The 14163-nt window shown below is 54.2% G+C and overlaps 1 protein-coding gene across 3 annotated transcripts in view; it reads right to left on the bottom strand.

Moving 5' to 3' along the window:
* Positions 1-14163, bottom strand: part of LOC125449276 (ribosomal protein S6 kinase alpha-5-like) — a 34419-nt gene that overhangs the window by 5630 nt on the left and 14626 nt on the right. For 2 of the 3 annotated variants that reach the window (XM_059641657.1, XM_059641659.1), the window contains 8 exons: positions 12585-12668; positions 9594-9697; positions 8835-8985; positions 7582-7743; positions 5035-5166; positions 4444-4577; positions 2959-3052; positions 1-104 (listed from right to left, as the gene is read on the bottom strand). The exon at positions 1-104 is cut by the window's left edge and continues 67 nt beyond it. In XM_059641657.1, the coding sequence (XP_059497640.1) occupies positions 1-104; positions 2959-3052; positions 4444-4577; positions 5035-5166; positions 7582-7743; positions 8835-8985; positions 9594-9697; positions 12585-12668 (965 nt within the window). The remainder of the gene's footprint in view (positions 105-2958; positions 3053-4443; positions 4578-5034; positions 5167-7581; positions 7744-8834; positions 8986-9593; positions 9698-12584; positions 12669-14163) is intronic. The other variant, XM_059641658.1, reaches the window with a different exon arrangement.

Raw genomic sequence — 14163 nt, 5'->3', positions numbered from 1 at the left:
CTCATGATCTGGCTCGCCTCCAACTCGCTGAAATGTTTCCTCTTACGGATTCGATCGAGCAGCTCACCTCCACGCAGGAGCTCCATCACCAGGTACGTGTGAAACTGGGGAAGGGCAGGGACACAGGGCTTAGGTGCCATCAGTAGCTCAAGCAAGCAAACAGAGGAACTAGAAGCCCATGAAATAACAGGCACGCGATACAGCACACGCACAAAATAACAGGCACACGATACAGCACACGCACGAAATAACAGGCACGCGATACAGCACACGCACAAAATAACAGGCACGCGATACAGCACACGCACGAAATAACGGGCACGCGATACAGCACACGCACAAAATAACGGGCACGCAATACAGCACACGCACAAAATAACGGGCACGCGATACAGCACACGCGCGAAATAACAGGCACGCGATACAGCACACGCATGAAATAACGGGCACGCGATACAGCACAGGCACAAAATAACAGGCACGCGATACAGCACAGGCACAAAAAAACAAACATGATATAACACACATGAAATAACACATAAAAAAAAAAATATTATAATGCAGATAACGAGGTGTGGAGCTGGATGAACACAGCAGGCCAAGCAGCATCAGAGGAGCAGAAAAGCTGATGTTTCTGGCCTAGTCCCTTCTTCAAATTTTTCTGAAAGGTCTAGGCCCAAAACATCAGCTTTTGTGCTCCTCTGATGCTGCTTGGCCTGCTGTGTTCATCCAGCTCCACACTGTGTTATCTCAGATTCTCCAGCATCTGCAGTTCCTACTATACATGATATAATGCACATGAATAACGGACACAAAATAACATGTGAAAAACATGATAACACATACATGAAATAACACATGCTCAAAAACTTGTGAATATCAGGCTCACAAAATGACATAGATGTGAAAATACCCCATGCGCGCGAAATAACACACATGATACCACACACACACACACGCGAAAAACACCTGATAACACACACAAAATAACACGATATAATTATGCATGAAATGCATAATTCAAAAACATGCCACATGCACACAAAATTCACACATGTAATGCTCCCATGAAATAACACATGCTGTATATCATACAAGAAAAACATACAAAAAACACACATGAAAAGCAAGTATGAATAAGAGATGTTATTGTATACATGAAATAACACAACGGTGAAATAACACCTGATATAATACACACATGAAGTCACATGCATAAAATAACACCCGATTAACACACATGAAACATATATGTGAAACACAATGTGTCAAAATGTCACCACGTGAAATAAAACACATCCATGTATGTAAACATGCTAACACACACACATTCAGACAGTAACACACATTAGACACGCTGTGTGACAGAGACAACCATAGAGTCAGTTCCCCAGCCTTACAGAGAGTTTTGTTTCTGCCTGAAACACTTGGTCCGCAGGGTTTTGGGGTGGGGGGGAATGTAGAGGATGTGAGAAGCTGTGCTCGGTGTTCGGCAGTGGGGCTGTGGAGAGTTGTGAGAGTGGGGGAGTGTGGTGCGATGAGCTGGGAGTAGAGGTGGATGCTGGAAAGCAGGGAATGAGTGTGGTGAACTGTACCTGGAGGGGTAAGTTTTCTTTGTCGTCACTCACAGGATAAGGACATCGCTGGCCAGGCAGCATTTATTGCCCATCCCTAATTGCCCAGAGGGCATTCGGAGACAACCACATTGCTGTGGGATAATAAAATGTGAGGCTGGATGAACACAGCAGGCCAAGCAGCATCTCAGGAGCACAAAAGCTGACGTTTCGGGCCTAGACTCTTCATCATTGCTGTGGGGTTGGGTCACGCGTAGACCCAGTTCGGGTAAGGACGGTTTCCTTCCCCAAAGGACATTAGTGAACCAGATTGCTTTTATGGTCATCATTTGACTCTTAATTCCAGATTTCTATTGATTCAAATTCTACCATCTGCCCTGGTGGGATTTGAACCCAGGCTCCCAGAACATTAGCGGGGTCTCTGGATTAACACAGTTCTACAATAAAACTGCTCGGCCATTGCCTCTCCTCGTGGCAGATGGTGGGGGGGTGGGGGGTGAGTGAGGGTGGGTTGCAATGTAATTGGGGTGGGGGGTGGAAGTTGGGGTAGCGAGCTGGGGTAGCGAGCCACAGACCTGTGCAGGACAGAAACAGACCCTTCAGCACAACTAATCCATGCCAACCCAATATCCTATATTAATCTAGTCCCATTTGCCAGCATTTGGCTCATATCCCTCCAACCCCATCCAGATGCCTTTTAAATGCTGTAACTGTACCAACCCCCACCACTTCCTCTGGTAGCTCATTCCACGCTCTGTGTGAAAAAAGTGCCCCACGTGTCCCTTTTAAATCTTTCCCCCACCCACCTTAAACCTATGCCCCTCTAGTTTTGGGCTCCCCCAACCCTGGGGATAAAGACCTTGTCTATTCACCCTATCCATGCCCCTCATGGTTTTATAAACCTCTGTAAGGTCCCCCCTCAGCCTCCGACACTCCAGGGGAAAATAGCCCCAGTCTATTCAGCCCCTCCCTGCAGCTCAAACCCTCCAACATCCTTGTAAAATCTTTTCAGAGCCTTTTCAAGATTTTTTTCAGTGAGGGTGTGCGTGGGCCGTAGTCGGAGTGAGTTGTGGGTGAGTGGGGGGTGGTTTGGGTCGGGGTGGGTGAGAATTTGGGAGAATGGGGGATGCAGAGGGGCAGGAACTGGACAAAGGTGGAGTGTAGGGGTACAGTGGGTTGGGTGGGGGGTGGGGGTGGAGGAGCGGGGGGGGTCCTGCTCCCCTGACACCGTTTTTTCTGTGCTTCTCCAGCCTCATATTTATTGACTCTAGCTTCCGGCATCTGCAGTCCTTACAGTCCCCCAAATGGCAGGATTGGTGGGACTAGGGGGTGGGGGGAGGCAGCGTGTGAGTAGTGGGAGGGGACCGTGCTCATGCCCTCTCACCTGGTCCTGGAAAACCTCGTGAAGATTGACAATGCTAGGGTGACCCTCACACAACCTCAGAGCTCCCACCTCTCGCTGGATGTGACTCTCCATCCTGGGAAACAGAGAGGAAAACCGGATCAGATCCCAACACAGGCTGAGAAAACTCAGGAGAAACTACAGAACGTCTGACTTAACGAACCCCTCCAACATATGCGCGCGCTCGCATACACACACACACACACACACACACACACACACACAACTGTCTCCAAAGCTGACCTACGTAAGAAACACACAATTGAATAGAGACAGTGCTTACTACAGAAATTCAGCAGGACTGCCTGCATCTGTGGAGAGAAGCACAGTTAACGTCTCGGGCATGCTCGGACTCTGAATGAGTTCCAACTCAATGAAAAGGGTCACTGGACTCAAAATGTGGAGCCCGTTTCCCTCTCCACAAATACAGAAGGGTGTACAGGCCAGAGGGGATGACAGAGATAGGGAGGAGTGGATGGGTTTACAGAGATATGGAGCATTGGGCAGTGCGCCGCAGGGAGGTGGAGGGGCGGGGGGGGGCGCCACGGGGAGGGGAGGGGCGGGGGGGGCGCCAGGGTCGGGGAGGGGCAGAGGGGTGCCACAGGGAGGGGAGGGGCAGAGGGGCGCCACGGGTCAGGGAGGGGCAGAGGGGCGCCACGGGTCAGGGACGGGGACCACAGGGAGGGGAAAGGCGGGGGGGGGCGCCACGGGTCAGGGAGGGGCGGAGGGGCGCCATGGGTCAGGGAGGGGCGCCACGGGTCAGGGAGGGGCGCCACGGGTCAGGGAGGGGCGAAGGGGCGCCATGGGTCAGGGAGGGGCACCACAGGGAGGGGAGGGGAGGGGCGGGGGGGCGCCACGGGTCGGGGAGGGGCGGAGGGGTGCCACGGGTCGGGGAGGGGCGGAGGGGCGCCACGGGTCGGGGAGGGGCGGAGGGGCGCTACGGGTCGGGGAGGGGCAGGGGGGCGAAGGGGCGTCATGGGTCAGGGAGGGGCACCACAGGGAGGGGAGGGGCGGGGGGGGGCGCCACGGGTCAGGGAGGGGCAGAGGGGCGCCACGGGTCAGGGAGGGGGGAGGGGTGCCATGGGTCAGGGAGGGGGGCCACAGAGAGGGGAAAGGCGGGGGGTGCGCCACGGGTCAGGGAGGGGCGGAAGGGCGCCATGGGTCAGGGAGGGGCGCCACAGGGAGGGGAGGAGCGGGGGGGGCGCCACGTGTCAGGGAGGGGCGCCACGGGTCAGGGATGGGCGGAGGGGCGCCACGGGCCAGGGAGGGGCGGAGGGGCGCCACGGGTTGTGGAGGGGCGGGGGGGGTGCGCCACGGGTCGGGGAGGGGGGGGGTGCGCCACGGGTCGGGGAGGGGCGGGGGGGGTGCCACGGGTCAGGGAGGGGTGGAGGGGTGCCACGGGTAGGGAAGGGGCGCCACAGGGAGGGGAGGGGTGGAGGGTAGGGGTGGCATTAGAGATCTCCTTACCTGTTGCTCAGGATCTTGACAGCGTACTCTTGCCCATTCAGTTTGCTCCGGCACTTTCTGCAGATGGAGAAGCTTCCCGTTCCCAGGGGTGGCTCCTTCATGTCCAGCTCATAGTGCTGGAAGAACGCAGAGTCCTGGTGGCCAAATGACAAACAGGAGCAGGCGGATGGCACTCCAGCTTCCCGGGTAGGAGGTGAAAGGTCGGGCCTTTCCGCGCACCATCCTTTACCCCTCTCGGCATGGAAGCTGCCCCAAAGGGGTTGGCCTCCCTTGGCTCTGTGGCCCCACACGCCCAAATCCGGGCAGCACCCAGCCACAGTGCAGGGTCAAAGGCCAAGGGAAAGCTTATTCCTTTCAGGGAGGCCATCTTGGATTCCCGGCCTACCACCCATGGGCCACTTTTCCTCTGCTCAATTTTACCCTGGGCAGACTCCAATTGGACCCCACCGTGCCCAGTCACACCCCACCTTGTGTTTTACAAGCCCCCACCACCATTCCCCCTCATTCCCACCTGAACCCAGACCTCTCCCCATGTCACTCTCCAGGGTTTGTGCGCGGAGAGGGTGAATGAGACAAGGGGGAACGCCATACCTTGGTCATAGCACTCCGAGCGACTGCCATGCTATCAGGGCAGCTGCCCACTTCGCTCAGCTCAAGGTCCAGGTCTCCGGAGGTCACAGCGTTCCGAGCAAACAGCACAGACGGAGCAATGAAGGAGTAGCCCTGTGGGAAGGTAAGGGAGAGTGAGTGATAAGACCATAAGACATCAGAGTGGAAGTAAGGCCATTCGGCCCATCAAGTCCACTCTGCCATTTAAATCATGGCTGATGGGCATTTCAACTCCACGTCCCTGCACTCTCCCCGTAGCCCTTGATTCCTTCTGAGATCAAGAATTTGTCGATCTCTGCCTTGAAGGCATCCAATGTCCCGGCCTCCACTGCACTCTGTGGCAATGAATTCCAGAGGCCCACCACTCTCTGGCTGAAATGTTGTCTCATTTCAGTTTTAGATTTACCCCCTCTAATTTTAAGGCTGTGCCCATGGTCCTAGTCTCCCCGCCTAACAGAAACAACTTCCCAGTGTCCACCCCTTCTAGTCTTTGTAGAGCGTGCATCCCCCAAACCCTCACCTCAAGACAGATGCTCAGCCGCCCGGGGCTGTCCTGCCCAGTAATCATTCAAATCTAGAGAAGGAGCACAAGACAGCGCAGAAGGATCTGGGGGATCGGGTACATGAATTTACAAAGAGGTCGCTATGTAGATTAAACACGCAGTTAGGAAACTAGCCAGGCCTTTGGTCCCCCTGGAAGTGGGAGATGGAGTCTGAAAGTAGGGAAGTCTTCTCTCAATGCCCATTGCAATAAGCCAACCTCCAAGCTCACCGAGCTGAATCCTTACAGTGTGGAAGCAGGCCTGTTGGTCCATCGAGTCACTTGCGAACTCTTCGCAGAGCATCCCACCCAGACACACCCCCGCGACCCTGTATTTCTCATGGCCACCACACCCAGCCTGGACACTGCCGGACAATTTAGCCCAGCCTAACCTGTGCATCTTTGGACCGTGTCGGGGGGGGAGAACTGGAGCACCCGGAGGAAACCCACGCAGACACGTTGAGAGTGTGCAAACCCCACACAGACAGTCGCCCGAGGGTGGGATCGAACCTGGGTCCCTGGCGCCGTGAATGCTAACCATTGAGCCTTCCAGTGGGTCATAGGGAATGTTGGTGTTCGTTATTTCAAAGGAAATGGAGTCTTAAGAGTTGGGAGGCTTTGCTGAAAGCACTAGTCAGGTGGAATAAAGTTCCCTCAGCTGGGGCGGCACGGTGTCTCAGCGGTTAGCGCTGCTGCCTCACGGCGCCCGGGACCCGGGTTCGATCCCACCCTCGGGTGACTGTCTGTGTGGGGTTGGTACATTCTCCCCCTGTCTGCATGGGTTTCCTCCGGGTGCTCCGGTACCCTCCCACAGTCCAAAGATGTGCAGGTTAGGTAGATCAGCCAAGCTAAATTGTCCCATAGTGCCCAGGGATGTGCGGGTTAGGGTGGATTGGCCGTGCTAAATTGTCCCATAGTGTCCCAGGGATGTGCAGGTTAGGGTGGATTGGCCGTGCTAAATTGCCCCATAGTGCCCAGGGATGTGCAGGTTAGGGTGGATTGGCCGTGCTAAATTGTCCCATAGTGCCCAGGGATGTGCAGGTTAGGGTGGATTGGCCGTGCTAAATTGTCCCATAGTGCCCAGGGATGTGCGGGTTAGGGTGGGTTGGCCGTGCTAAATTGTCCCATTGTGCCCAGGGATGTGCAGGTTAGGGTGGATTGGCCGTGCTAAATTGTCCCATAGTGCCCAGGGATGTGCAGGTTAGGGTGGATTGGCCGTGCTAAATTGTCCCATAGTGCCCAGGGATGTGCGGGTTAGGGTGGATTGGCCGTGCTAAATTGTCCCATAGTGCCCAGGGATGTGCAGGTTAGGGTGGATTGGCCGTGGGAAATGAGGCGTTATGGGAGTGAGTCTGAGTGGGATGTTCTCTGGAGGGTCAGTGTGAATTTGTTGGGTCGAATGGCCTACACCCACATGGTAGGGACTGAACGATAGAATAGACTGGCACTGGAGACTGTGCAGGTGTGGTTCACTCAGCAGAACCCAGCTATGCAGGGTCTGTCTGATGAAGACCTTGGGTTTGTGCTTGTTGGAATTTGGAAGACAATGAGGTGACCTTCCTGGGATAAGATTGCAGGGAATTTTGACCGGGGCACCAACCCGGGCGCACAGACCCTCTCTCCCTGCCCACCGCCCTGGGCGCACAGACCCTCTCCCCCCACCCCACCCCGGGCGCACAGATCCTCTCCCCCCTCCCACCGCCTCGGGCGCACAGACCCTCTCCCCCCTCCCACCGCCCCGGAGACACAGACCCTCTCCCCCCTCCCACCAACCCGGGCGCACAGACCCTCTCTCCCCGCCCACCGCCCCGGGCGCACAGACCCTCTGCCCCCGCCCCGGGCGCACAGACCCTCTCCCCCCGCCCACCACCCCGGGCGCACAGACCCTCTCTCCCCGCCCACCGCCCCGGGCGCACAGACCCTCTCCCCCCACCCCACCCCGGGCGCACAGGCCCTCACCCCCACCGCCCCCAGGCGGGTGGACGGACCTTGAAGATCCTGTCCCCGCTGTGGGGGAGACTGGCCGGGGAGTAGGTCGGATCCATCTCCGTGAACTCCTCCGCAAAATTTCCGACGTCCATCTCGCTCCGGATCACCGGCTTGAAGGGCGCCGGGATGCGCTTCGCAACCAGATCCTCCCAGTTGATCCCCTGAAACAGAGTGAGGGTGGGGTGGGGTGGAGGGTGTGAGGTGGGGGATGTGAGAGACCTTCAACTGACCAGCCCCGTTCCCTCCAGAGTGCGCACCGCCCTGGGCAGAGCCAGGCTCCTCCCATCATCCTTGGGGTGGGGGGGGGGTGAGGGGCAACTTGACGGTGGGGGTGACCCCTCATGTCCGTACCCAAAGAAATATGAGCTCAAATACCCTCCCCAGAGACATTTGCCTACTCACCCCTCCCCACCCAAACATGCCCGTCCCACATTCCTAGAGGAGGGGCCAAAGGCATTCCAAAGGTTGTATGGGAACCCACCACCCCCATCCCACCACCTCTCCTGGGGGGGGGCGCAAGGAGGTAGGGGGAAGGGGGAAATGGAAGATCCCACTTCCTGAGCAGCATGGGGGGGGGTGGTGGAAGGGGAGAACTGGAAGATCCCACTCCCACAGCAGCATGGGCGGGGGGAATGGAAAATCCCATTCCCAGAGCAGCATGGGGGGGAGGAGGGGAAATGGAAGATCCCACTCCCAGAGCAGCATGGGAAAAAAAATGGGGAAATGGAAGATCCCATTCCCAGAGCAGCATGGGGGTATGGAGAAGGGGGGGGGAATGGAAGATCCCACTCCCAGAGCAGCATGGGGGTACGGACAAGGGGGGGGATGGAAGATCCCACTCCCAGAGCAGCATGGGGGAGGGTAATGGAGGAATGGAAGATCCCACTCCCAGAGCAGTGAGAGGTGAGGTGAGGTGGGGGTCCTGGGAAGATTGCGGGATCTTCCTGTGCATGCACGGACCACTGCGCCCCCTGCATTACAATGTTCGGGAAAGAGAGTGTGACACTGCCCCACCCCACACCCACACAGCTCCACTACACCCTGGGCAAAGGTGCTAGAGAAGTGCAACTTCCTGAAGCTGTGTGGGCTCAAGCTCAGCTCTGGGAAATTTCACTGTCCCCATGACCCCCTAGCCCACCCGGACCTTTGACCCCAGCCTGCCCCTCCACAGGGGAATGGGGGCAGTGAGTCAGAGAGGGGGTGAGATTTTGGTCAACGTGGGTGGGGAGGAAAAAGGGCCGAAGAGACTTACCCGGAAGAAGGAATGGCGTTTAATTTCTGACGCTCCCTTGGGTCCTGACCCCAACCTCTTCTTCGGGTCTTTGATGAGGAGCTTCTGAATGAGATCCCGACCAGCTGGACTGATCTCAGAGGGGATCGGGGGATCGGCCTGTAAGATTCTCCTGTGACCACACAAGCAATTAGAGTCTCCACACTGTCCCCCATCAAACACTCCCCAGGACAGGGACAGCACAGGGTTAGATACAGAGTAAAGCTCCCTCTACACTGTCCCCCATCAAACACTGCCCAGGACAGGACAGCACGGGGTTAGATACAGAGTAAAGCTCCCTCTACACTGTTCCCCCACATCAGACACTCCCCAGGACAGGGACAGCACAGGGTTAGATACAGAGTAAAGCTCCCTCGACACTGTCCCCCCACATCAAACACTCCCCGGGACAGGGACAGCACAGGGTTAGATACACAGTCAAGCTCCCTCTGCACCGTCCCCCATCAAACACTCCCAGGGATAGGGACAGCACAGGGTTACAGACTAAAGCTCCCTCCACTCTTTTAAACAGAATGTAAAGCTTACTCTACACGTTAGCATCGATGCCCTGACGTGTGGCCCCCTTCAAGACCCATCCCCCGGGGGTCACCGAACACCACGGTGAGAGTGTCCACCCACATGCACTGATGTGTTCACCCCCACCGAATCTGGGGGCAATTCGGGACGGCTTTGCTATCAACTCCTGTTATTCTGAGCCGGACTGTGCGAGCGGCCTCTCACCTGGACACTTCCCCCTGGGAGTTCTTCTCTCCCTCCAGGGTGAATGGAGACGCACCAGTCAGAAGCTCAAACAGCAAGATTCCCAGGCTCCACCAATCGACTGACTGTGGGAGAGAGACACAGGGCTGTCATAGTGAGAATTAGAGGGCTTCCCCTGAGAGAGGGAGAGAGAGAGAGGGAGTAGGAGAGAGAGACAGAGAGTGCAGAGAGAGAGAGAGAGAGACAGAGAGTGTAGAGAGAGAGAGAGAGACAGAGAGTGTAGAGAAAGCGAGAGAGAGAGAGATAGATAGACAGAGAGATGGAGAGAGATGGAGACAGATATATAGAGAGAAACAGAGAGAGAGAGAAACAGAGAGAGAGAGAGATACAGAGAGAGAGATGGAGACAGATATATATATATATATATATATATATATAGAGAGAGACAGAGAGAGAGAGAGGGGAAGAGAGAGACAGAGAGTGCAGAGAGAGAGATAGATAGAGAGAGATAGAGAGATGGAGACAGAGATATATACATATAGAGAGAGAGAGACAGAGAGAGAGAGCAGAGAGAGAGGGGAAGAGAGACAGAGAGTGCAGAGAGAGATAGAGAGAGATGGAGACAGAGATTATATATATAGAGAGAGAGAGATAGACAGAGGGAGAGAGAGAGGAAGTAGGAGAGAGACAGACAGTGCAGAGAGAGAGGAGAAGAGAGAGACAGAGAGTGTAGAGAGAGTGAGATAGAGAGATGGAGAGAGATAGAGACACAGATATATATATATAGAGACAGAGAGATAGAGATAGAGATAGAGAGAGATACAGAGAGAGAGAGAGATACAGAGAGATGGAGACATATATATATATAGAGATAGAGGGAGAGAGAGAGAGAGAAAGAGAGATAGAGAGAGAGAAAGAGAAAGAGAAAGAAAAGCTCCCTCTACTCTGTCCCCCATCAAACACTCCCAGGGACAGGGACAGCACAGGGTTAGATACAGAGTGAAGCTCCCTCTACATTATCCCCCACATCAAACACTCCCAGGGACAGGGACAGCATGGGGTTAGATTGTTTAGCTTGGGATTATTCTCAACATGGACTGGTTAGACCAAAGGGTATGTTTTCCAACCTGTAGGACTCCTGGACTGAGCAGACATTAACCAAGAACTGAAAAGGATGAAAAACCCAAAGATATTTTATCAAGTGTTTCACCTTGCACTCATCAGGACACTACACAAGAATACCAAAGTGAAGGGCAAAGCCATAACTAACACTGCATGAGAGAGCGATAATAAACCGGCAGAAAGCAGTGGAAGAGAAAGCTAGCTAGAAACATGAAAACAGACACCAAGGGTTTCTACATCTTTCTATAAGAAAGCAGTAACTAAAAGTGAGCATTGGAATGCTAGAAAACAAATAAATGGCAAATGCATTGCACAGGCATTGTACAGACAGTAGGTGCAGGAGTAGGCCATTCAGCCCTTCGAGCCAGCACCACCATTCATTATGATCATGGCTGATCATCCACAATCAGTATCCTGTTCCTGCCTTATCCCCTTAACCCTTGATTCCACTATCTTTAAGAGCTCTATCCATCTCTTTCTTGAAAGTATCCAGAGAGTTGGCCTCCACTGCCTTCTGGGGCAGAGCATTCCATATATCCACCACCCTCTGGGTGAAGAAGTGTTTCCTCAACTCTGTTCTAAATGGCCTACCCCTTATTTTTAAACTGTGTCCTCTGGTTCTGCACTCCCCCATCAGCGGAAACATGCTTCCTGCCTCCACAGTGTCCAATCCCTTAATAATCTTATACGTCTCGATCAGATCCCCTCTCATCATTCTGTATCCATCTTCATGGCAGGAGACTTAGAAAAGTCACCAAAGATCACAGGAGATCAAAATATGATGGGGAGGGATAAATGCCCGACAATTACCTTCATTAAGTGCATGGTGCTTGGGAAAACTACTCCTAAGAACTGACAATTCCCTAGGACCGGATGGTCTGTATTCTTGGCTGTTAAAGGAAGTGGCAGGAGAGAGAGAGAGAGAGAGAGAGAGAGGATGCTCTGGTTATAAAATCATGTTGTGTGAATTGTGTACTGACACGGAGAGAGAAATGGCTAACAGGCATGAAATAAAGGGGAGGAATAGAGCGAACTTTTTCTGAGTGACAGCCAATGGCTCGTGGGGGACGGCAGGGCTCGGTGCTTGGGCCCCAGCTAGTCACAACCTATATTCAGACAACAAAACAAAGCCTGATGTCTCCAAGTTTGCAGAGGACTCAAAGCTGGGGGAGCTGAGAGGAAGACGCAGGGATGTTTCGGTGTGGCTCGGACAGTGGGGAAAGCACACAGCGGACACCTGAATCAGTGTGAGATTATCCACTTGTGTGGCAAAAAAAGAGACAGGGAAAGCAGATTATCATCTGAATGGCAACTGGGAACGGGTGAGGTGCGAGGAGGCTTGGGGAATCCCGAACACCTATTGCTGAAGGTAAGCATTGGAGGGGCAGTGGGCAGGTGATTGGGCTACTGGCCTTCATCGCGAGGGGGTTCGGGCTACGGGGGCTGGGACGTACAGGGGCCTTGGTGAGACCACCCCTGGAGCTTTGTGCACAGTTTGGGGTCTCCTTATCTGAGGGAGGATGTTCTGGCGATGGAGGGAGAGCAGCGAATGTTTCCCAGACAGATTCCTGGGATGGCAGGATTGACGTGTGGAGAGAGACCGGATTGGCAAGGACTATATTAACTGGGGTTTAAAAGAATGAGGGAAGTATGTCCTAGAAATCTATAAATTCCAAACAGTTCCAGACAAGGAAACAAAAGAAGGGTGTTCCCAAAGGCAAGAGCCAGGATACAGGTAGGGCTATTTCGGGTTGATTCCAGAAGTGACTTCACCCAGAGAGCGGGGGTCGGGGCGGGGAGGGTGGTGGGTTGCCTGTGGAATTCTCTGCCACAGAAAGCAGTTGAAACGGACACACTCACACACAGAGAGGATAGAGAATTCCGACTCACCATGCCGTGTCCGGATTTGCTGCCCCGGATGATCTCTGGGGCCATGTACTCGATGGTGCCACAGAATGAATAGGTCCTCTCCTTCTGTCAAACAGTGGATCCTCAGTCACCAGCTGGCAGGGGTTTCAGGCCTGGCTTGGCTTTTAGCAAATACACACTCGCACTCACACACAGACACACGCACACACAGACACATGCACACACTTGCACTCACACACAGACACACGCACACACTCGCACTCACATACACACACACAGACACAGACGCACACACACACACTCGCACTCACACACAGACACATGCACACACTCGCACTCACACACACACAGACACACGCACACACACACATACAGACACACGCACACACTCGCATTCACACACACATACAGACACACACACACACTCGCACTCACATACACACACACGCACACACTCGCACTCACACACAGACACATGCAAACACTCGCACTCACTCACACACATACACGCACTCACACAGACACACGCACACACAGACACATGCACACACTTGCACTCACACACAGACACACGCACACACTCGCACTCACATACACACAGACACATGCACACACACACACACACACACTCGCACTCACACACAGACACATGCACACACTCGCACTCACACACACACAGACACACGCACACACACACAAACAGACACACACACACACACACACACACTCGCACTCACACACAGACACATGCACACACACGCACTCACACACACACACACACACACACACACACACTGGCACTCACACACACACTCGCACTCACACAGACACATGCAAACACTCGCACTCACACAGACACATACACACACTCGCACTCACACAGACATACACACACTTGCACTCACACACATACAGACACACACACACTCGCACTCACACACACACACACAGACACATGCACACACTCGCACTCACACACACACACTCGCACACATACAGACACACGCGCACACACACACTCGCGCGCACACTCGCACTCACACACAGACACACGCACACACTCGCACTCACACAGACACATGCAAACACTCGCACTCACACACACACACTCGCACACTGACACACACAAACACACACTCACAAACACGCACTCGCGCACGCACACACACACACTTACAAACACATGCTTGCACGCACACACTTACAAACATGCATGCACACACACACACACACACACATACAGACACACGCACACACTCGCATTCACACACACATACAGACACACACACACACAAACACGCATGCACGTACACACACACACTCACAAACATGCATGCACACACACACACACACTCACAAACACGCATGCACGCACACTCACAAACACGCATGCACGCACACTCACAAACTCACGAACACGCATGCACGCACACACTCACGAACACTCATGCACGCACACAGACACACACACTCACAAACACGCGCACACACACACTCACAAACACGCATGCACGCACACAGACACACACACTCACAAACACGCATGCACGTGCACACACACTCACGAACACGCATGCACACACACACACACTCACAAACA

This window comes from Stegostoma tigrinum, chromosome 42, assembly GCF_030684315.1.
Source record: "Stegostoma tigrinum isolate sSteTig4 chromosome 42, sSteTig4.hap1, whole genome shotgun sequence".
Lineage (NCBI taxonomy): Eukaryota > Metazoa > Chordata > Chondrichthyes > Orectolobiformes > Stegostomatidae > Stegostoma > Stegostoma tigrinum.
Note: the sequence above shows the minus strand (reverse complement) of the source record. Positions and strands in the feature narration are given on the sequence as shown.